At 36.2% G+C, this 22,657-nt stretch overlaps 1 protein-coding gene across 2 annotated transcripts in view; it reads left to right on the top strand.

The window, feature by feature from the left end:
- Positions 1 to 22,657, top strand: part of GPM6A (glycoprotein M6A) — a 108,728-nt gene that overhangs the window by 69,110 nt on the left and 16,961 nt on the right. For both annotated transcript variants that reach the window (XM_064148880.1, XM_064148879.1), the window contains exons 2-3: positions 2,988 to 3,180; positions 15,420 to 15,576. In XM_064148880.1, coding sequence (XP_064004950.1) covers positions 2,988 to 3,180; positions 15,420 to 15,576 — 350 coding nt within the window. The remainder of the gene's footprint in view (positions 1 to 2,987; positions 3,181 to 15,419; positions 15,577 to 22,657) is intronic.

Genomic DNA, 22,657 nt, shown 5'->3' with positions numbered 1-22,657 from the left:
ATAAATGTTTTATAGAAAGTTAACTTAAAGGAGAAGTCATTTCCTGAAGAGGGCTAGTAAAGGTATGTTAGTGTTGATATAGCAAAGACAGATTTCTTCTAATTTCCAGTAGATCTTCTATTATGGTAGATGGTGAGAGCAGAGTGGGGATGTATCCCATAAATGACTCTGTGACACAGATGAGAATCATGTGTGATGTGTGATCTTGAATAGAGTTTCCAGATCATAGTGCAAGGATGACATTTATTGACTAATTCTCAAATGTTGCTTGCCTTTGTTTGCAGCTTTGTTAAACCATGTGGCAAATGTCTTTTGTGTTCTGTACTTAGGACAATATCAAACAACTTTGATTATTTCTGCCTGTTCTCTGCTGTTGATGTCTTGGAGAACAGTTTCAGATCAGAAATTCATACTGTGTGAACAATTTGGGTGTTTTGCTACTAGACCTAGATAAAATGTGTTACTTTATGTTCAGTACAGTGTATTAGGATGGGTGTATTTATCAATTAAAAAAATTGCACAACAGTAGCTTGACTTGTTGAGCTAAATGCTAGCTTAAAAAATTAAATGGTCTGTGAAAATATATTTGAGTTGATTTGCCATGAAAGCTGTGTCACAAGTGGTACAAATTTAGATATGAAAAAATGCATGCCTAGCCAAGCAAGGAAGGCAAATAAGATTTTCTTATTTTATTTTCCATTTCAAGTTTATGTAGTCCTCTCACATATTATTTGGGCTTTGGTGTCCTGTGTCCTGTTATTAGATAGAAAAACCTTTAAGAAAGGTAAGAAAAAATACCATTAAAATGTCATGTGATCTTCAGAGGTACTTGTTTCTACTGGAGATTTAGTTATCTGTGTTTAATCATCCTAGGTGTTCTACCCAAAGATGCATTGTCAAGGAGGGAAAAAAGCAAAATGAGAAAATCCTCCTGTGTTCCCTGTTTGATTTGGGGTTTTTTGTTTTAAATGGTTGTTTTCTCCATGTTTTATTTTTCATAGAGACCCAAAGTGCTTTTCTCAAGAGTTTATGTAAAAGACAGTAGCACAACAGCATTGTGAAACTGATTCTGACATCATGGGTTTGAATTTCACTTTGACAGATTTATGTGGCAAGAAGTCTAGGATTTATTTTTCCTTTATGATCTTATCTGTCTTGATGCACACTGATGAGCAAGAGTCCACACATCACTGGCACACTAAGAAGTTATAATTGTAATGCAATTTGTTTGAATAATTACCAAGTCAGAAAATTGTAGACAGTTTCTCAAGATCTAAATGTTTTCCTTGTTAATGTAGAGAAGACATCATTCAAAGACAAGGTCTATTTATGTTGGCTGGTGCATTTGGAGAGATGTTAGAAAATTTGTACCCAAAAGACTAGCACAGCTAGAAGGGGTACTCACAGATTTGCTTGTATAAAGAATGCTTTGTGTGCATTTTAATGTGAAAATGTATATAGAATCATAGACTCAGAATCATAGAATGGTCCAGGCCGGAAGGGACCTCTAGAGGTCATCTAGTCCGCCCTCCCTGCAGTTAGCAGGAACATCCCCACTAGACCAGGTCATCCAGGACCCCATCAATCCTCACCTTGAATGTCTCCAGGGAAGGGGCCTGAGTATCTGGGTTTGTTACTTTGTGGCAGAGCTAGCTTATCGCTTAGCATAGCATGGCAAGATGCAATGAGGTGGTAAGACAGTACACTGCCAGAATCAGAGAGCAATAGCAACAGGCAAGAGCAGGTAAGCACAAATACAATGGCAGAGCACACTGTGTTACCTGCTCATCTCTTTTTATCCATATAGCCTGGGACTAATGGGCTTTTAGACACAGAATAGTCAATCAGAATGGCAGTTAGCCAAACTTGACCATAATAGGCGAAACCATAGGCTTGCTTTACCCAAATTTGGGAAAAGCACAGGCCTTGCACAAGGCAGGCACAGCTAAGCCTGTGTACCTTGTTTACCACAGGATGCAAACAAGTCTGGGCAGGCCACAGTCCTTAGACTGAGTGGCTTCACATTCTTTGTCCTCTTTCTGATGGTTGCTTCTCCCCATAGCAGTAGGATGGAGATCAGAAAAACATGTCTGGATAAGACAGGACATCTATAAGCCTCTTTTGGCCTATTCAGGCCTATCACGACACTTATGTATAAACAACTGCTAAACATATATTTTATATGACAGAATAAAACTTCTGGTTACTGAGTGAATGCGTGTTTGTCTTCCCTCAGCCTTCCAAAAGGCAATAGGAAGGGCTTTACAGGGTATAAAAGTCCTTTGGCTGTGGTAAGATTTGGAAGAATCAGAGATCCAGAGGTGCTGCATTCATGAAACTACTTGGAAAATAAAGCTCATAGTACTGTAACTACTTTGCACCTTTTCTGGGGAAAGGGTTTGTTGTGGAACTGGGCTTTGGATCGGATGCTGATGACTAGGCAGAAGGTTGGACTTATGTGATTCAAAAACAGTTGCCTTCACTAAAGAAACTTTGCACAGAGCAAAATATATTCAACTTCTATCATTGTTCCTAATTCTGTGCCTTTTCAGTGAATATTTTCATTTGCTCTTGTGAGGCATTTTAGTGATGCACAAAAAATTGGGCAGGAGCAATTCTATAGTCAGTATTATACAGGTGAGAAAATGGAATGAACCTGTGGTGATGGAAAGAGTGGAACTGAATATCTTCTTTTTTTTGTGGCTTTCCTGTCATTGAGGATCCTCATCACTAATCTGATATGTGAGCAACAGGAACTGTGACTATAGAATGACACATCTACATTTAACAGGATTCAACAGAGAAAAATCAAGAGTCAAATTAACCTGCTGTATGCTTTCACAGATTTTCTTGTATTATGGGCTGTTGTATTTGACCTCATCTCAAGCCTTCAGTATTCAATTTTCAAAAGCATTCCTTAGAAGTAAAAGCTTTATTTTAGCTTTCTTGAAACAAATTGCTAACATAGAACTTCTGTTTTCTTGTAGGGTGCTTTGAGTGTTGCATCAAATGCCTGGGAGGTATTCCCTATGCGTCTTTGATTGCCACCATCCTGCTGTATGCTGGAGTTGCACTGTTCTGTGGTTGTGGACATGAAGCACTTTCAGGAACTGTCAACATTCTGCAAACCTACTTTGAGATGACAAGAGCTGCAGGAGATGTTATTGATGTCTTTACCATGTAAGTTGGATGTTTCTTTTAATTGAGTCCTTTTAAACCTACTGAAAAATTCCACAAGGGATATAAATTTGGCTAAAGAAAATGTGTTGTAATGAAAATCAAAGAAAGAATGATTTGGGTAAGATTAGCAGATGAACTTTTGACAAAGCTGATTTTTTTTCTATTTGCAAGCAATTTGTATTACTATTTAATATCCCATAGTTATAATTCAATTTATTAATCATCATGACTACATATCACATTGATGAATCATGCTTGGTGTTATCCTTTTTAAATCCTGTGGTGTTATTTTCTGAAAAGTGTAAAAAAAAAAGTGTCTCTCAACTCTAGCTAAAGCAGGAGTGTGTAACAATTGACAGATTGTATCTGTGAATGAACAAAACAAAGAAGGAATCAAAGATTTGTACAAAACCTTGAGACTTCAAATGTCAAAACTCTGTTGAGTCTGATTTTTCTAAATTCCTCAGTTTTGAAAGTTTCATACTTTACTACACATGGAAAAAAACAGCTGTTTCTGGAAGACCTTTGCATTGTGGAACACCTCCTTCTCTTTGGTAAATTAATTACATCTAACAAGGTATTTTATTGTAAACTGAAATGAAATTGTGTGCTTTCTAAAGACTTTAAAAATTCCTCTTATAACATGATTTTCAGAGATATTAAAAATCCAGATTCTTAACTGGCTGCTAATGGTCGTAACTAAAGCTGAAGAATCCTATACTCAAATTCATAAACCTTTTCTTTCATGAAAGCTATTTCAGGTAAATGATTTGGCCATCCATGAAAACACTAGCCTCTTATGATGGATAGTTCCTGGAGCTTGTGGTCACCAAGCCCCTTTCCATCATTTACTAGGAGTCTTGCCTAACCATTGAGGTCCTAGCTGACTGACTACTGGCAAATGTGATGTTCATCTACTAGAAGGGCTGGAAGGAGGGTCTGGGGAACTACAGGACTGTCAGTCTGACGTTGGGAAGGTTATGTGCCACCATCTTGAGTGCCATCATGTGGCACATACAGGACAATCCGGTGACCAAACCAAGCTAGTGTGGGTTCATGGAAAGCATGCTCCACTTGACTAACCACATCTCCTTCTGTGACAAAGTGATCTGCTTATACATATATATTGGGCTGGTGGGAAGTATGTGACTTCTGCTTTGCCTTTTTGTCTTGTCATTTAGAATAATGGGTCTGGCTTGACTTGGTGGCTAAGGTTCATTGTTATCCTGAATGAATGGTTAGTCATTTTATTAAGCTCTAACTTATTTTATTAGTCCCTAGGAAGCTATTAGTGCGGAACAGCCGCAAATCAATGCTCTCTCTTCAGAGCAAGTTTTCCAGCTTCACACTGTCAAATACCTAAGTATAAATATCAGACAGGAGACACATTTTAAATGCATACAATTTGTCTGAAATTACTAAAGAACTGTATTGTTTGACTTTGAAGCTTTTTATTTGTTTGAGGATTTATTTACTTAAAGATATATTAAAGTAGTTTTTTCCCTTGGCAGATCTACTGAAATCAAAATTTCAGTTTATTTAGTTGTGAAATATGTCTCTGAAGTTATGTCTTAAAAGGAGAATGAACAATTATTTTGACTAAAAGCAGATCAGTCATTGCATGTTGAGATACTGGAACGTGTCCAGAGAAGGGCAATGAAGCTGGTGAGAGGTCTGGAACACAAGCCCTATGAGGAGAGGCTGAGGGAGCTGGGGCTGTTTAGCCTGGAGAAGAGGAGGTCAGGGGTGACCTCATTGCTGTCTACAACTACCTGAAGGGAGGCTGCACCCAGGTGAAGGTTGGTCTCTTCCAGGCAACCAGCAGCAAAACAAGGGGATTAAGTCTCAAGTTGTGCTGGGGGAAGCATAGGGCTGGATGTTAGGAGGAAGTTCTTCACAGAGAGAGTGATTTGCCATTGGAATGGGCTGCCCAGGGAGGGGAGGTGGTGGAGTCGCCGTCCCTGGAGGTGTTCAAGAAAAGCCTGGACAAGGCACTTAGTGCCATGGTCTAGTTGATTGGATAGGACTGGATGATAAGTTGGACTGGATGATCTTGGAGGTCTCTTCCAACCTGGTTGATTCTATGATGCTATGATTTAATTGGATAAACTGTGTGAATCTCAAAGGAGTTTGCACACTTTATTGTTCTACCTGCTTAAATATTTATTACTCTGCTTTGTAAAGTGATTTTGTAGGGAGAAGAAATGTTTGATATTTTGTCAGAACTACTGATTAGCAGTTGGCAGTACAAATGCCCTATGGCAATTGTATTTCCTTAAGAGACCAAAAAATAGAAAGAAAAAAAAATATATAAGTAGAAACAAATTTTGCAGTGTCTGCTTTCTTAAAACTATCTATTTGGAAACAAAATCTAGTTGTTTATTCTGCTGATTGAAAGCGGTAAGTAGTATCACAGTATCACAGTATCACAGTATCACCAAGGTTGGAAGAGACCTCACAGATCATCAAGTCCAACCCTTTACCACAGTGCCCAAGGCTAGACCATGGCACCAAGTGCCACATCCAACCTTGCCTTGAACTGCCCCAGGGACGACGACTCCACCACCTCCCCAGGCAGCCCATTCCAGTGCCCAATGACTCTCTCAGTGAAGAACTTTCTCCTCACCTCGAGCCGAAATTTCCCCTGGCGCAGCCTGAGGCTGTGTCCTCTTGTTCTGGAGCTGGCCACCTGAGAGAAGAGAGCAACCTCCTCCTGGCCACAACCACCCTTCAGGTAGTTGTAGACAGCAATAAGGTCACCCCTGAGCCTCCTCTTCTCCAGGCTAAACAACCCCAGCTCCCTAAGCCTCTCCTCGTAGGGCTTGTGCTCGAGGCCTCTCACCAGCGTTCCCTACTAGTGTGCCCTACTAAATTACCTAAGGATAATTTATGACATTTTGGCTCTTAATGCTTCTAGTACTGTGAAGTGCCTCAGACTGATGTGGAGTCTGTCCTTCTGTCATAAATGTGCTAGGTGGATGCTGCAGTTGAGTGAAGTGTGTTAGATGCTTATGGTTTCTGTCTGTAATTTTATTAACAGAGTGGATTTTAAATGCACTGTGAGCATAGTCTGAGTCCAGCCTCTTGGACTCTTATCTCCAGTAACATAGTAGCTACAGTGCTATCCACTTTGGAAATAACAATAAGTATTAAATAGTAATAATTTTTAAAATTGAAACCAAGTTTTGCAGCTGGTCTTAAAATTCACTAAATGTCAAGTTAAAATATGGAATCTTCAATAATTATGAGGTATGAAAGACATCCTGGAGAGGTGCTGGGCAGAGTGGAAATAGTGTTTTTATGGCAAAAGTTTAGAGAAAAAAATGCCTTTTTTCTTTCTTGATTGTTTTGAAGGAAGAAATAAAGAACTAAGTTAAACCTGTAATAGGATGTTAAAGACAGCATTTTCTAAAGGGGAATCATGGTATTTTTTAAAAGACTTTTGTCTCTGAGCACTGGGTTATATCCTAGCTTGAATTTCTTCAGAGTGACCCACATAAAAGAGATACTCTAAATTCTTGAAAACTCAACTAAATCAAATGTATTCAAATTCACAGGACACTTACTGTAAAGACATGTAATCCAGGAAGGCATATCCTCAGAAATCTCCAAGCTCAGTGAGGTAGACACTTCTCCCCTTAATGCAGTCATTTCTCAAACCATCAACCTTGAATATGGTGGATGATGGTCAAGAGTCAGGGATGGGCCAACCACTAAATGAATGATAGACACTCTCAGCCAGCCTCTCTACCTTTCCAAAGGGAAGAGAAAGGGAGTAAGAGAATGAGACTTATAGACTGGAAAAAAGCTTTAATGAAAATAATAATTATAAAAGAAAATATATGTAAATATATACAAAACCAATATTATGCCCATCCCCACCTCCCCCCTCTGCTGATGGCAAATACATCACTGTCACCACTAATGATGTTGGCAGACATTGGGGAAGTCCAGACTGGATTCATGGGCTGAATTCTGGAACTAGATTCAGCAATACATTGACTAGGATCATTAGGATCAAAATCAGAATGTACAGACTCCTCATCAGATGCCAGCCATTTGAAGAAGGACCTTGACCTTCTCGATACTGCATATGACACATATGAAATGGAATAGCTAGTTGACAATTTTGGGAACACCTGTTCTATCTGCTCCTCACAGGTGCAGCCTTTTACGTTCTCCACCCTCACAGGATTTAGCAGTGACCTTGGGCTCCATACTAATCCTTGGTGCTAGCTACAAACAGCAAGTGTTATCACTATTAAAAGAAGACACTCTCTGAGAAAGTTGTTTATTTCAGAAAGTGCTGTTACTTAGAGATTGAGCTGAAAATTACAATCACTGAGCAGAATTAGTTCTGTTCTAACTCAACCAGAACAGATAGTTATAAAAAGCCCCTGGAATTATCAATGAGTGACCTTTCTATTGTGACTAGCTGCTCATAATATTGCTTTCTGAGTCACTTTAAAGAAACTTAATTCTCTGTAGTACTAGACTTCTTCACTAGTAGCATTAGCACTCTTTCAGTGGTAGCTGCTTCTCCCCCAGGTGAAGAAATGCCTTTTTTTTTTTTGTGATTTAATGTGTGGAAATGGATGTAGATTTCTTCAGTGGATGTAGTTATTTTAGTTCCTTGTGATTCAAAGAGGTCCTAAGAAAACAAATACAGCGGTCTAAATTTTCCTGAAAAAGACCTTTATGATATTTTAACTAGAAGAGGTGAATGGCTTATACTGCATACTTTTGTCAGTTTAGTGGCTCTGTAGGGTGCTCCACTGAAAATGAGTAATCTGCTTGAGGCAGTCATGGTAGTCAGTCTTTCTTCTGATAATTTAATAAACTGTAGTGAACACTGTATCTGCAAAAGTGCTGGTGTAAACAGATTCACTCAATCATTGATATTGACAAGAGCCTGAGGTCAACAGAAATAGATGTATGATTATCAATTGTCTATTTTATGAGCTGGTTAAGCAAAAGATATATATTAGGAAATCAACAACACAAGATAGGTTTGGTATATTTCCCAACAGCATCTCTCCACAGTTCTTTCTCTTCAGTATGCAAGGCCAGTTAGTGCCATCTGTCACTTTTATGATATATAGGCCATGAAACAAGGGAATTATGCTCCTAGAGTGAAAAGGAGGTAATCTTCCTCAGAGAAACATTAACATTTTCCTGCTACACTCAGAGCTAATTCAGGTTGTTGTAAGTTCACTTTTTTTTAAAGGTGTGAAACCAAATAGTAAACTAAGTGAAGTGACTATCCATAAATCTGTTGTCACTATCTGTTGGAAGTGCCACAGACACTCTGCTGGAGCTACCTACCTTCTTGCAGCTAAAAGTTTCCTTCCTTTCACATGTGAATGCCTGTGTTTCAGGTGCTGTTGTGTTCAAATTTGCTGCTCATTGATGAGCTTTCTGTTAATCAATCTACTGCCATTATTTATTAAAAAGATATTATTTAGTAACATATATAGAATCATAGAATCAGTCAGGGTCGGAAGGGACCACAAGGATCATCTAGTTCCAACCCTCCTCCCATGGGCAGGGACACCCTACCCTAGATCAGGCTGGCCAGAGCCTTGTCTAGCCTGGCCTTAAACACTTCCAGGGATGTGGCTTCAACCACCTCCCTGGGCAACCCATTCCAGAGTCTCACCACTCTCATGCTTAACAACTTCCTCTTCATGTCCAGCCTGAGCCTACCCATCTCCAGCTTTGCTCCATTCTCCCTAGTCCTGTCACTACCTGAGAGCCTAAAAAGTCCCTCCCCAGCTTTTTTGTAGGCCCCCTTCGGATAGTGGAAGGCCACAAGAAGGTCACCTCAGAGTCTCCTCTTCTCCAGACTGAACAGACCCAACTCTTTCAGTCTGTCCTCACAGGTGAGGTGCTCCAGCCCTCTGATCATCCTCGTGGCCCTAATGTATGTATTGTGTAGCTGTTATATATATATGTGTAGCTGTATTATATATATGTGTATATATTGTCTAGCTGTTTTCTTTTGAGGAAAAATAAAAGGGCCTGCATAGAAAGTTTTATATCCTCTCTTATAGTGTCTGAAGGTAGCTTTGAGAGGTAGGTAAATGGATATTAGTCTGATCTTCTGCTGTTCTGTTTTTGTTGGCTTTCTAGCTATCACAAGTTAAATATCGCCATCACTAAAAATGATATTATTATAGTTAATATTATTACACTAATATTATTGGAATACTCTTACAGATGTTACAGTAAGACTTGTAGTAAAGGTTAGCTGATATGAATGATGGTATTTAGAAATGATGGCATTATACCATATGATAAACTTGTTTCAGTCGTATACTTCGTATGCAGTGATATTAATCTATTTCTCCTCATACATGCCTGTTCTCTAACAAAAGCTTGGAATTCTTTAAATCTGAATTTAAATTATGTTGTGAACACTATTTGTGTTATGGGAAAGTTGTAAGTCTCTATTTTAGGGCAAGCAATTGCTTGCTTAAGGCTGAGTCTTACTGTATCTAAAGACAACAATTGTCCTAAAGAGCCTTGGCAGATGTCCCTGTTGGTTCTGTAAGGAGAAGATTCACTGAGGCACCAGTTCAGGTATCTGAGTCTATGCATAGGAAGAAGAGGCAGGAAAGAAGTGGAAATGTACAGGGTTTGCATATACCAAACAAGTAGGATGACCTCCTGTGACTGAAGTCCAGATTTGTGCAGTGATTCATCAGAGACATACACTGCCTATTTGGAGATGTATACTGCCTTTTGGTAAGGATTGCTTTCACATTGCTGATTATATGGTAGTATTGAAATAGTTATTTAAATAACAGATTACTTTTCCTTTGTACATAAAATTAATATGTTATCTAGGAATATGATTCAAAGCTTTTAGCTACATATCCATTAAAAAATAATTTAAAAGGTTCTTAGAAAATTATTGGGTTTTATAACTTAATTATTTTTAAGATATACCTTCTTAGAAGTATGTTTATCTTTTGATAATCAATTTTATTTCTGCATTAGGTCAATTTGATGCCTTTATAATATCTGAAAAAAATGTTTTCAGAAAAAAATGTTACTAAATGCTTTGCAAATTAAATATTTTCAACCTATTCTGAATTATTATTACACGGATAAATGTAAAGTACAGTTTCGTCCGTGACAGCAAATAATTTTCAATTAATCTTATTTCCCCCAAGTATTGCAGAAATCCTAACTTGGTATATGTGTGCTGCACAGGCTGAAAATCATGCATTATGAAAAATGGATAAAAGTGGGCTGCATTATTAAAACTCTATTTTGACATCTATAGAGAATCTGCTCTTTTGGTATGTTTGAGATGGAAGATCTGAAGATGTAGTCCAGAATTAAGTGGAACAGTCAGCACTATCAGTATTTATTGCAGGTGACTCTAAGTTTACAATTGTAATACTTTAAAAAAATTACATTTGTAAATACAAATCCTGTCATATGCTTATGCCACATTTTTTTTTACACTTTATTGCTATGGAAAGTTGCCTGGCAATGTAGCATCCATAGTGCACTGCACTATCATGTAATTCTGCCAGAAGTCTCCATGTAACTCTGCAGTAATTTCAGGTTTTTTCCTTCTTCAGGGAAAGAGGACTCCAGATCTCCTTTTATCATTTTCTGATGGACTTTAACTGAGCATTCTGTACTTGTATTTTGTTTTCATTCTGTCTGAAATTTAGAAGTTTAGACTCTGTATTAATCTACTTTCAGAAAACATCCCTTGTGGGCCTACACACACTTTTTGGGACTATTTTCATTTTCTCTTCTCTGCACCTGAGAATATCTCAGTATCTTTAATTTAATTTTATTGTCACCTGGAGTTTTTTTGCCTTACTTTGCAGGTAGCACATGATTGATAATAAATCTTCTTACTCTCCACTGGCCTTCCGAAATCTGCCTTTGCTTGTCTCCTCCTTTTGCTAACAATTTCCTCCTTGCTTCCTGGTACCAACTATACAAGTTAATAATGTCATGAACTTACACCAAGAATTTATTTCCAAGATTTCTTTTCCCAGCTGGTTTGCAGAAGAACTTGTGCACTTCATGAAGCATATCTTCTGCATGCCCTAAATAAACCTTCTTGCTTGCAAACATTTTGTTATATCTCATCTTCAAATAACGCATTTGAAAAACTGTTGTTACAGCTTGAAATAGCTCGAAGGAGAAGGCTGCTATCTCTATCACTTATCAGCCTCTTAGGATCAGTATCCCAGGGGACAAAAAGGTCAGCATGAAGCTCAGCATTGCTGTTTCGGAGAGTAACAGATATTATTGGGAATTCTCAATGTGAATATCACCTATTCAGAGTGAAATTAATGTCTACAATGCATTCTCTTATTAAAGAAAAATATCCCTAAATAGTACACAGACTTTTTGCAAATATTATTAAGTAGCTGTGACAGGAAAATACATATTGCTGTGCATTAGTTGAGTATCAAACCTCAACAAGGGTAGAAAGTGTACCATGATTAAACTGAATAGTGTAAATGTTTCAGGTTCCTAGAATTTATAATTGCTGTTAGGACACAGTAAAATGTGAAGGGTCAATGGTAACAGTTTTGGGGGTAGTAAATCCATTTATTATGTTCAGTAGTACTGATCTCCTCCGCTGAAGATAATTGTTCCACAAGCCCAAAACGTTATTGATTCTAGACGTAGTTAATGGAAGCCAATGGAAATAATGTGAAACAATTATGAATCAGCTGATTGAAGGAGTCTCAACAACAGCAAAGTAATCAGTTATACACACTTTTCACAAGGGCCTGCTGCACACAGACATGATCGTTCAACAATTAGTCATATTGCTTGCTGATTTATTTTTTAACCCCTGAATTTGCAAAAGAACAATCCAAATACACAGTAGGAAACCTGCAATGCTGATCTGGCTAACCAGCATGTTTTTCACTCATTTCCAGATTGTCTCTGCTGGGATAGTCTACTCCGTATTCTGCTACAACCTACTCTTTGAGGTGTTAGCCCTGATGGCTTCCATCACTAAATTCTGTCAGTGTTTTGTCTAGATATGTTTTAATATTCATCTTGTTAGATAGAATCCACATTCAGAGTAATGAAGTAGGAATTCTGCTTAGTAGGGAGTAATGACCACAAAAAAACCCCAAAAACTGGAAGATCAGCTTGATTTAAATCACAAATTGAAAACAGTAGTGTTTGTGTTTTTAATGTTTCTGAATGTACTGTTGTGAGAGAAAGAAGATCAGGAACCTATGGAATGTCTACAAGATTAAGACCATATGTGAAATGTGGTTTAGATTCTTTTATATATATATATAAAAATACTAATTTCAAGATGTTTTTCACAATGAACTTATGTTTAGATAATCATTCATCTTATTCTACCCAGCAGCCCCAGTTAAGATGTGAAGATTGCATAATCAACATGAATTTATTGACATTCTTCATTAACTTTTAGTAGAAATATTTCATTATTTTAATTATAGCATTATGTGATATTCATAGAACTCCTGCATTCAGGTAGATATTCAAGATTTCTTTTTGTTCTTCTCCTTTTGTGCAGCCATAGCCTTCCCCTAATGTGTCTCTTCACAAGCTTATCAGCAGTACAAAATTTATTCTATACATATATATATAGTGTTTATTTTTCCTTTAGTGCTTACCCACCTCATTCCTTCTATTCCACCCTACACAACTGTAATCCCTGCTTGTCCTTTTCCTTTATCCTTACCCATCTTGCCCATTGGCTCATGTTCATCACCCCTTCTGACATTCCCTTCTACCTCCCTGTTTGCCCTCACGTTCTGTTTGCAGCAGACTTTACTGAAATACAGATGGCGACTAATATCCTTGAGTTCATCCACAAAGAATCAAATTTCATATCAAAGAAAAGCAACCTCTATTTTACAAGGCATATATTTTATTATATACTGTAACTTAATTGGAAAATCAAAGTTTATGTGGAATTTATTAGATGCTGAAGAATAATGTCAGCACTATCTTTAAAATTGTATATATAAAATACTACTGTTGTAATAAGTTTTCTTTAAATATAACATACACCAAATTTAGTTATATTGCAATACAATTCTATATTGCTTTAAAAGGTATAATTGTATGATTGTTTCATGATATTTGTTCATGTTTTTACCCTTTGTATTAAACAGCATCCTTTGTTTCTTTGAATAAGTCTGTCTTTTTCATCTCACGTAGTCAGATCAGTGGAGAGTTTATTGCTTCTCTGTGTGGAGAGTATATGAAGGAGAAAATTCTATATCTGGTTAGTGTATAGCTATGTATATTTTATTTCTTTGTGAAAGGAAGACTTAAGTGAAAGTTATTCCTTTAGTTAAAACTAAGGCTAAGGAAAAAACAGAGATCTTTTAGTATGCGATTTGATACAAGCAACTCAGCAGGACACTCAGTACAAATGATTGAAAGGGGTGTTGCAAGGGCTGAAATGGTCTCTGGACTTCCCAAGGGTCTTAACCTCTTTAGAGCAAATACAGTTTGAAATTTGTACAGCACTGAAAATACAAAGGTCGGTAAGGAGCTGCTCCTGGCAGAACTCCTCCACTTCAGCTGTTCACAGAGGTCACAATTTTATAAGGTATATAACGTGGAGGTTGGAAAAGAGCTTATGGAATAGTCAGGAAGTTGCTGTTTCTTGTAAAGGTATTGTCATCAGTAAAGAAAAAATAGGCTTAAAATATAATTAACTCATTAAAATAATGTTGCATTGGCTGAATTACTACAAAATTAGGGAAATGGGATTTTTGCAATGTAATCTGCAATGATATGTATTAAACATTATAACAAATTGCAAAACCCCATTTATTTATAATACTTCTCCTACCCCCAGTTAGGTCATACATTTAACTGTGCCTTTATGAGACTAATGCAATCTTAATATATGTTCACTGCAGTTGCAAAGACAGTAATACATCTGAAATATCAAGTGTAAACTTAAACTTGACCTTGAATCTCTTAAAACCATCCAAATGCAAAGACACGTGAATGAGGTTTTGAGATTCATTATTCTATTGTACATGTTAAGCATGTGTTGAGAGTTATCTTTGGGTGATAATGAAAAGTGTGATCCTAAAGAAATGTTATTGTTAATTATTTCTTTCTGTAACAATAGAAGTATAAATCTTTGTCTTGAGAAATGTTCATTTTGGGTAGTTGTTTGGTGCATGTCAGAATTCATCTTGCAGATCCTGCTGAGTCTGGCTTATTTTTTTTCCTATTTTGTTATGAGCTCCCACTCATAAACATTTTCTAAAGAGATGCACAACTCCTGCCATGTCATATTGATAAAGTGGAATCTTGTCACATCTAGGTTTTTAGAGAAGTCCAAGTAGGAAACATTGAAACCTGCTGATCCAAGGCAATGGCTACAGGAAGTTTTAAACACTTGGAACAGAAAAGTGCTTTCAAACATCTTTTTCAAACCCTGGTTGTGAGAGAACATTTAGAAGACAGAGTGTTCTTGAAATACTGTTGAGCTTCCAGACATTACTAGGCAGGACAACCACATGACAACCCAGATAATATTCCTTGTAATAAATTGAGCCTTCTGTGGCTCTATATGTTACACTGTAAACTGTCTCTATTTCTTGAGCTTAGGGTCAGTGAAATGATGTTTTTAAAGCCCTGTTGTAGAAGAACACCAGGAGATCTTACCTTATTACTTTCAGAATAATGTTTCTGGTTTTACATTAGGGATTTGTGTAGATGACTTCATCATTTTGTGTCAGATACTTTGTCCATTGGAGAACAAGTTGAAAAACAGTGAGAAGGTAGCACAGACTGGAATGGCAATTTGAGAGCTACTTGTACATGCAGAAAGGTTTATTCAAGATTGTGACTGAATTCTCTTTTCTATAACCTAAGTGCTGTATGCAATGTGTTACCAGGACATGTGTCAGATAAATGTTTCTTTTTCCTTTTATTTTTTGTGTTTCCACTTTATTTGGAAGAAAAATAAAACTAAAATTTACTGACTTTTAAATAATTTTGACAGATCCAATTTTACATCTTATTAAACTGAAAGGTCCAGTGTTTCTTATATCAATGCTATTTTATTCCAAAGTTCATTCCTGTCCTCAGCTTCAGCTGTCATATCACATCAGCACTTAAGCTGACTCTAGTGTTGAGGCTTTGAGGCTTAGTGAGTCTCTTCATCTCACCCTGAAATTTCAGTTAGCTTTAGATGTTTATGCAGATAAATAATTTTTACTCTTCCTATACAGGATTGACATCTTCAAATATGTGATATATGGTGTAGCAGCTGCATTCTTTGTATATGGCATTTTGCTGATGGTGGAGGGATTCTTTACAACTGGTGCCATCAAAGATCTCTATGGAGATTTCAAAATCACCACTTGTGGCAGATGTGTCAGTGCCTGGGTAAGTAGAAAAAAAGGCTCTTCTATTTATGATAATTTCAACATGTTTTTCATATTTGTAGTGCCTTGTGAGGTTTGTTTTTCTCATTGGTTTCTGATACTTCATTTTTGTGGTTAAAAAGCATAGCAACGGAGAAAAGACTGTTAGAAACGTTCTCTATATTGGTTAGTCACTAAATAACTCTTGTTACTCAGGAACAATCACTTTTAACAGTTCAATGGGAAAACTTTCTCAGCAACATAAGCTGTTTCAGGCAGGACTGAAAGTGTGTAATGCCTTCAGGTGTACTCAGCAAGAAATACTTTTCTTTTTAACATTTTCAGTGTTATTTTAGAAATCATGTTTGTTCCTCGTTGGGATAAGGTGAGATCTGTCATCAAGTTGTGTTTTGTTCTTAAATGGCAAACAATCTGTTATTTGCTCCTTTGTTGTCTCTGGTTTGGAGACACCACACACATATGATCCAGGAAAAAACACTTCTGATTTGTACTGGAACTTAAACGAAGGTTTCTCATTATAAAATTGCTGACTATTTGAATTGAGATTAAGATCTCTGTTCAATATCAAGTACATAACTAATGTTTTTGGTAACTGACTCTTCTGCAACTAGCATGGTTATCTAACTTGGACACTTGGTAGCTGTTGGATTGGGATATTTCTGCAAATAATGTCAGTATCAACAAATGATATATTCTAATACTGACTAAATACAGCCAGGTAGATCTGTGTGTTAAGGTACACTTAATATTATACTATGATTACAATAACTGATATACAAAATAATATTGGGAGGAGGGTTTTCCATTTTACTCTCCTACAAATATCAACAATCCCCAAACTGGAATATGTACCAAGAATAAATATAAGTATACCTTCTAATCACACTAAATGCTGTCAAAACTAGTATTTTTGACTATTCTGACATTTAAGGTTAAACTGAACACAGATAATCTATATGCAGAAAAAATATGGAATGTAGCATGCATGCCATCCCTACATAGATGGAATATGCACTACAGTAATGCTACTTTGTTATCTTTTTTTCTTCTGTTCCTGTCAAGTGGCACTATTCTTAGTCAAAGTGACAAAATCACTGTTTTATAGCTTTTAAACAAATACATCAGACTGGGAACAGTCACTGCTTATACAAACACTGCTTTCATCTCCTGGAAGGAAATTACTAATCCATACGCACTGAGAACCTACTAAGCTAATTCAAACTCTCTAGAAAGTAACAGTTTTTTCAGAATGTTATTTTTCTTTCACAGCTCCCATAAATGCCTGTCCTCAGTATTGTTGCTTCTTCTCACAGTTGTGATGCCTTTGAAGTAGAAACTGTAATTCTGTAGTGTTCGTCTGGAAGGAATGAACAATTAAACACATAATCAGCGGTTAATATCACTGTTAATAATAATGATTTATTGGAGTAATTCCTTCACCGTTTTATTTTCCTCATCAATAAATTGTAATGTTTTTGCTTTCCTTTAAGACATCCTGGGTTGATATATATCCTGCAGTTAAGTTTAAGTTTAGCACAACAAAAATAAGCCATCAATCATTTTGAGTTAAATAAGCTGTTATTATTCTTGAAGTTAGTTGAAGTTTTTTTTTTCTTTTCCCTGGAGAAGAAAAACAATTTGCAATGTAATTGCTTGTCTTATTCTAACAATATGTCAGAGAGACTGCTATACAAATGTCTTGAGCTATTTTGGGTTATTATTCTGACTTTTGTTTCTCTGCTCTAAAGGTTTGAGAGGAAGTTAGTATATACAGCATTTTTGCCAATTAAAATTTGATAACCCTTTTGACTAGGTTTATTTCCATTGTCTTGTATTTAAAATTTCTAAGGGACAAATGACAGTTTACATGTAAAGAACCTTTTGCAATCAGAAAATATGTCAATCCAGAAGTGATATATTAACCATTTATTAATTTCCTTAAGTCATGCAATGATATGAAGAAATAAATTCTAAGAACAACAAAAAATTCAACTAGAGAGATAAATTAAACTTAATCAGTACCCTTGGGTGTTGAACCCAGATTATTCTCTTGCTATGTGAATTTACTGTAATAACTTTAGTTATGTACAGTTGCTAATGCTGCTGAAGAAGATTAGAAAGTTGCTAGAAAGTTTCCTTGTTTAAAACTATGAGATAGTAAATTTGTAAACATTAAAATCAAAGCTGTTTAAGACTAAACACTTGGTTTCTTTTAGTAATATCTTAGTACTAAGAAGGATGTACACAGGATACTTGTTGGAGAATTAATATTACAGAAATGGTCCTACATCAAAGATACCTTTGAAAAATCTAGTTGTGATTATAATTTCACTTAAAATTTGCCAATGTCTTTCTAAATACCAGTTTAGTATGTTGAAGTCTGAAAATGAAGACCTGCTTTTTACCATTGTCACCAATCACCTCTCATTAATCTTTTGCATGAGCATATTAAGGCTGTCAGGAAAATGAAAACAAAAAATTCAAGAAGGACAAACTTGTTTTAACATTGTATGAAGGAGACATATCTATCACTGGAAATCTGAAGAGTAACAGCCTTTTTCCTTTCTTATTGAAATATTCTTTGCAAAGAAAGCTTTTGTGAACACTGAAAGCTGACACCTACAGAAGCTTTTCAAGTGTCCTTCCTGACCTCCATCCTTCACTGTGACTAGCTCACTTCCTAGCTTTACGTGGGTAAAGGGAATTCTTTTTGCCTGAATTAATGGAATAAGAACTAGCTCAACCTAACCCCTATAGTGATTGTATAGTTGATTAATCAGACTATGTGAGCACTTAGGGGCTTAGGATCCAAGTCATGCTGGTGCTGCTGTGGAGCGTACCCTGTAAGATGTGAGAGATAGGTCATTTGCGAATGTTAGAAATGAAGCTCTCTGAAAATCAGATAACATATCTGGATATTCTGCTGGCAAAACACCAAGCTGACAGAGAGAGAGGCCTTTCTTTTCATTGAATGTTCCTGTGTCTGAGGAATGCTGAATGCTTGATACCACTGCTTCTTCATTTATGAGAAGCAGAGGACCTTCTCTCCAAGACAGCAAATGTACTTATGGGTCCAGAATTCCTTAATAAAATCTTAAATATGAAAATTATCTAATAAAACTCTTGTCTTCCTACATATTGAGTAGTGAAATATCCAAGTAGTTTCAGGTGCTGACATGAAAAATGGGGAAGGTGACATTCATATGGTGCTCTGATGTTTCAGGCTGCACAGTTAAAAAGTTGAACCAAGAATTATCATCACAAATGATCAGAAGCTGATAGAGAATTCAGTTTCAGAGGGAATGTATTGTGGCACAGATGTATTCTACCTAATTAGGAATGTAGCTAGGGCTACCAGAAGGGCCTATGCTCCGTCTGTGGTTGAAGGAGAGGGAGGGTTAGAAAGATTTCTTTCAGATGAGCTGAGTTTTTCTGCAAATGACCCTCAAGTCTTTTATGTTAGATCTTTTATATTAAGCACATCAGTAAACTACCTAAATTTAGCACTGTGTATCCTTCTTGGCCCCTTTAATCTGAGTTTACACGAGTACCATTTTCTATCAGAACACTGATAGAGTTAGTAAATAAAGGAAGACATATTAACAATTTCCTACATTTCTGGAAGTACTCTTAATCTCTGGATGCTAAGCCAGTGTTGTGATTTTTTTAAAAGAACTGAGTTCCTTGTAATATTCTGGAAAGACAAGTGCTAGCAATATTTCAGAACTCACTGTAGCAGTTAAGAGACTCTAACATTTATGCCAATGTGCTCCCAACTACATTGGTTTCTTTAAAAAAAAAAAGAATGGAAGTTATGACTCTACTTTTTTTTTTTTTTCTCCTGCTTCTTATACTTAAGAAATCTTCTGCAGTGGGCTTAGAAATTATTTTGATATATATTTGCACATGTTGACTGTACTTTCAGCCTGTCATTTCTGTGATCTGGCAGTTTGCTTTGGGTTTTTTGGTGTTTTTTTTTTCATACAAGCACATTTTCTCACTCAGGGATATTACACGTACAAAATCATCCAATCATTCATCTTCTCACCTGACTTATGTGCTTTGTACAAAGCTGTTTTATTGGCTGCAACGTTCATTGCTTTCTGTAATAGTGAAGTGTGCCAGACTTTGTACTATGCTTTGTCAGTAGCTTCTCAGCTTCTCTTGGCCTTGCTGCTCACTGACAAAATGTTTATTTCTGGTGATAAACTGGACAAAATTACTTTGCTTCAGATTGTGTTGTAAATGTGCCTTTCACACAAGGACTGATTGTTTTTTCTTGGCATGTATGCTCAGTCAATAAGTATTTTACTCAAATGTAGTTGTTTGTTTTTTTCCAAATTGTGCTTGTCTGTGGGAGATGTTACACTTTCTCCATGGGCTTTATCATTCTATTAGGAACCATCACAAATTGTTTCAGATTTTAGATTTATTTCCCCTTGATTCAGATAATTCTTCTCTATTTTAACTTAAATACTTCATCAGATGATCAATTTTCCTTGAGTATTGTTCTCACCTTGCCGCTTTCATCTTTTTCATTGCATCGATACATCTTACTCTATAGTTATTTAAACCTGTGAATATCAGTGGAATCATAAATACACAATTTTATGGTCAAAGATGTGTTCTGTATCTACTCACACTGGTTTCTAGCCTGCTTGTTTTTCAGTTCTCCCACTATCTTCTTTGAGCTGAGTATTTTCTGACAGTGGGTTTGTTTACAAAGCACAATTTCAGTTTGATAGAGAACCTTTTTGTATTTTTGATGCAGCTATGAAATCTCCTTCCCAAGTGCTTCCAGTAAATCAATTCAGAGTAAATCAGAAAGTAAACTACCTTTTTATAGGCATCTAAATAGATACAAACCAATAGACATTATGTGTAGTATTTCAACCTTGGAACACACATTTAAAGGAAATTATAGTAAAATGTGTGTGCAAATGTAAAGCAGAAAGTAGCAGTAAGAAGTGCTTTTAATTTTGTCAAAATAGTGTTTCCCACCATTTAAAATATCTGTAGAAGGAAAATGTTTAAACAAACCCAAACAAAACAGTTACATAAAATAGATACTTCAAAATTAAAAATTCCAGAAATGTAATGATGTTGTGGTACTAGATTTTAACAGTCTAAGGAATGCCACAATAACTAATATACGGAACAACTGCAATTACGCAAACCTGAGAAGTCTGTCTTGTGTCCCTCTAGGATGAGATATTTTGACCAATATTGACCTTTTTTTTTTTAATCTTGAAGCAGTTGAATGCAATCCAAGGAGAATCAGCCTCATGACAGTAGTAGAACATGAAATACATCCATGTTTCAACAAGCCTCTTGGAGCTGTGCCTAGGAATTTAATATGTCAGAGAGAGATAGGATGAACATGTTTTGTAGGGACAGTAATGAATATCCAACAAGTGACTGTCAGCAATGAGAGTGATACTTTAAACCAAGCAAAAAAGGCTTTATGAGTGTTTTACACAATTTCTAGTGCATTCATTGATAATACTAGGATATCAGTTTCTTTCTTCAGCATTATATTTAAAATATGTTGAAGTACTTTTGTTTAATTTTTTGCTTCTGTTTAGGAATGAGGCATGAGTGTAGGAAACACCAATCAGCACAGAAACAAGAACATTAGAGGAGGTCGTTTGACTATGAGCTATTTAACAGTCCATCTTAGACGTATTTAGATTTCATAGTACATGTAAGAGAGAGTGTAAATACTGAGAGACATTGGGTAGAGTCATGGAGGATGATCTGTAACATATAAAGCATCGATATCTCAATGAGTTAAATATAATTATATATCCTTTTTTTAATGTCTGATTTATTTTGATTTAAATAAATAATAATATTGTTTGTTCTAGACAATCTAACATTTTAAATTAAGCAACAAAAGTTGGTGTAGCTTTTTCAATGTTAAAATCCTTTCCAGAGCAACCCAATACATATTCTGCTTGCCCTTTCTCACACTTGCATGTACTGAACTATCTATTTAAGATGCTGTTCCAAAGGACATTGGGAAGAGGTTGAAGTATTTATGTAGATGCTTCTTTAAAAGTCCAAATTTTTTTTTTTTGAGATTAATTCTGAACCTCCCAAAAGTAAAAAGAACAAACATCTGTATTTTAAGAATACAAATTGTGAACAGGAACAACACATCTAAATTTACACTAATCTGTGTTAAAAGCTTATTGACCAAAGGAAATGACTGAGTCTGATTTGTAGATCTGAGGTAACAGAACCCTGCATTATAGAAAATTGAATGCAAATAAACAGTTAGGTATGAAGTAGGAACACATAGAACTTTGAAGTCTGACTTCTTGCAAACTACAGAAAGAATTATCAGCACAACTTCATCAAGAAAAAATATGTGGCAGCTTCCATAAATAATTTAAACAGAATAGGTGAATGTGTTTATTCAGAATATGCACAGGTTAAAGAGACAGTAGCATTAACTTGCAGGAATTTCTCCTAGGAAAAGTGAGGAAGATTGAAGCAGAAAACCTGAAAGCCAAAGTTCATTTATGGATTTGAAGCTGTGCAAAGTGCTAAAGCTAAATATGTGTTTATTAGCATTGAAATAAAATCTATAGATCATTGTCAATGAACATTATATTAGCAAGACAGGGCAAGTCAGCACAAAATGGAAAAGATCTTCCTGTTCATGCTTCTGAGTTGACATCAAATGGCAAGCAGGGCCTTTTTCTGATGTTCAGTTATGAAACTGCACCCAGAACCGGGACTACACAACATACTCAAGAGGTCAGGTGTCTAGTTAGCAACAGCCAGGTTAACCCTGTGCTTATTTTCAGATAATGACTGCACTGGCAGGGTTTCATTGTGAAGCATAATAGACATTTGGCAGGATGAAGATGTGTGAGCTGTGTACATGCAGTTTTGATCTCTGGCAAAGAGTGTCAAACAGGATTACTGAGCCTGTGAAGAGGATTCAGAGGAACCTTTTAGACTATCAAGCTAACAGCAAACTGAATGTGTGTGTGTGTGTCAAAGGATAATAAATGTAAATGAGATACAAACACAGCAAGGTGTAACTCTTCTTACAAAACTCTGGTTTGAGA

Source organism: Pogoniulus pusillus, chromosome 9 (assembly GCF_015220805.1).
Source record: "Pogoniulus pusillus isolate bPogPus1 chromosome 9, bPogPus1.pri, whole genome shotgun sequence".
Classification (NCBI taxonomy): Eukaryota; Metazoa; Chordata; class Aves; order Piciformes; family Lybiidae; genus Pogoniulus; species Pogoniulus pusillus.
This window is presented reverse-complemented; position numbering and strand designations above follow the sequence as displayed.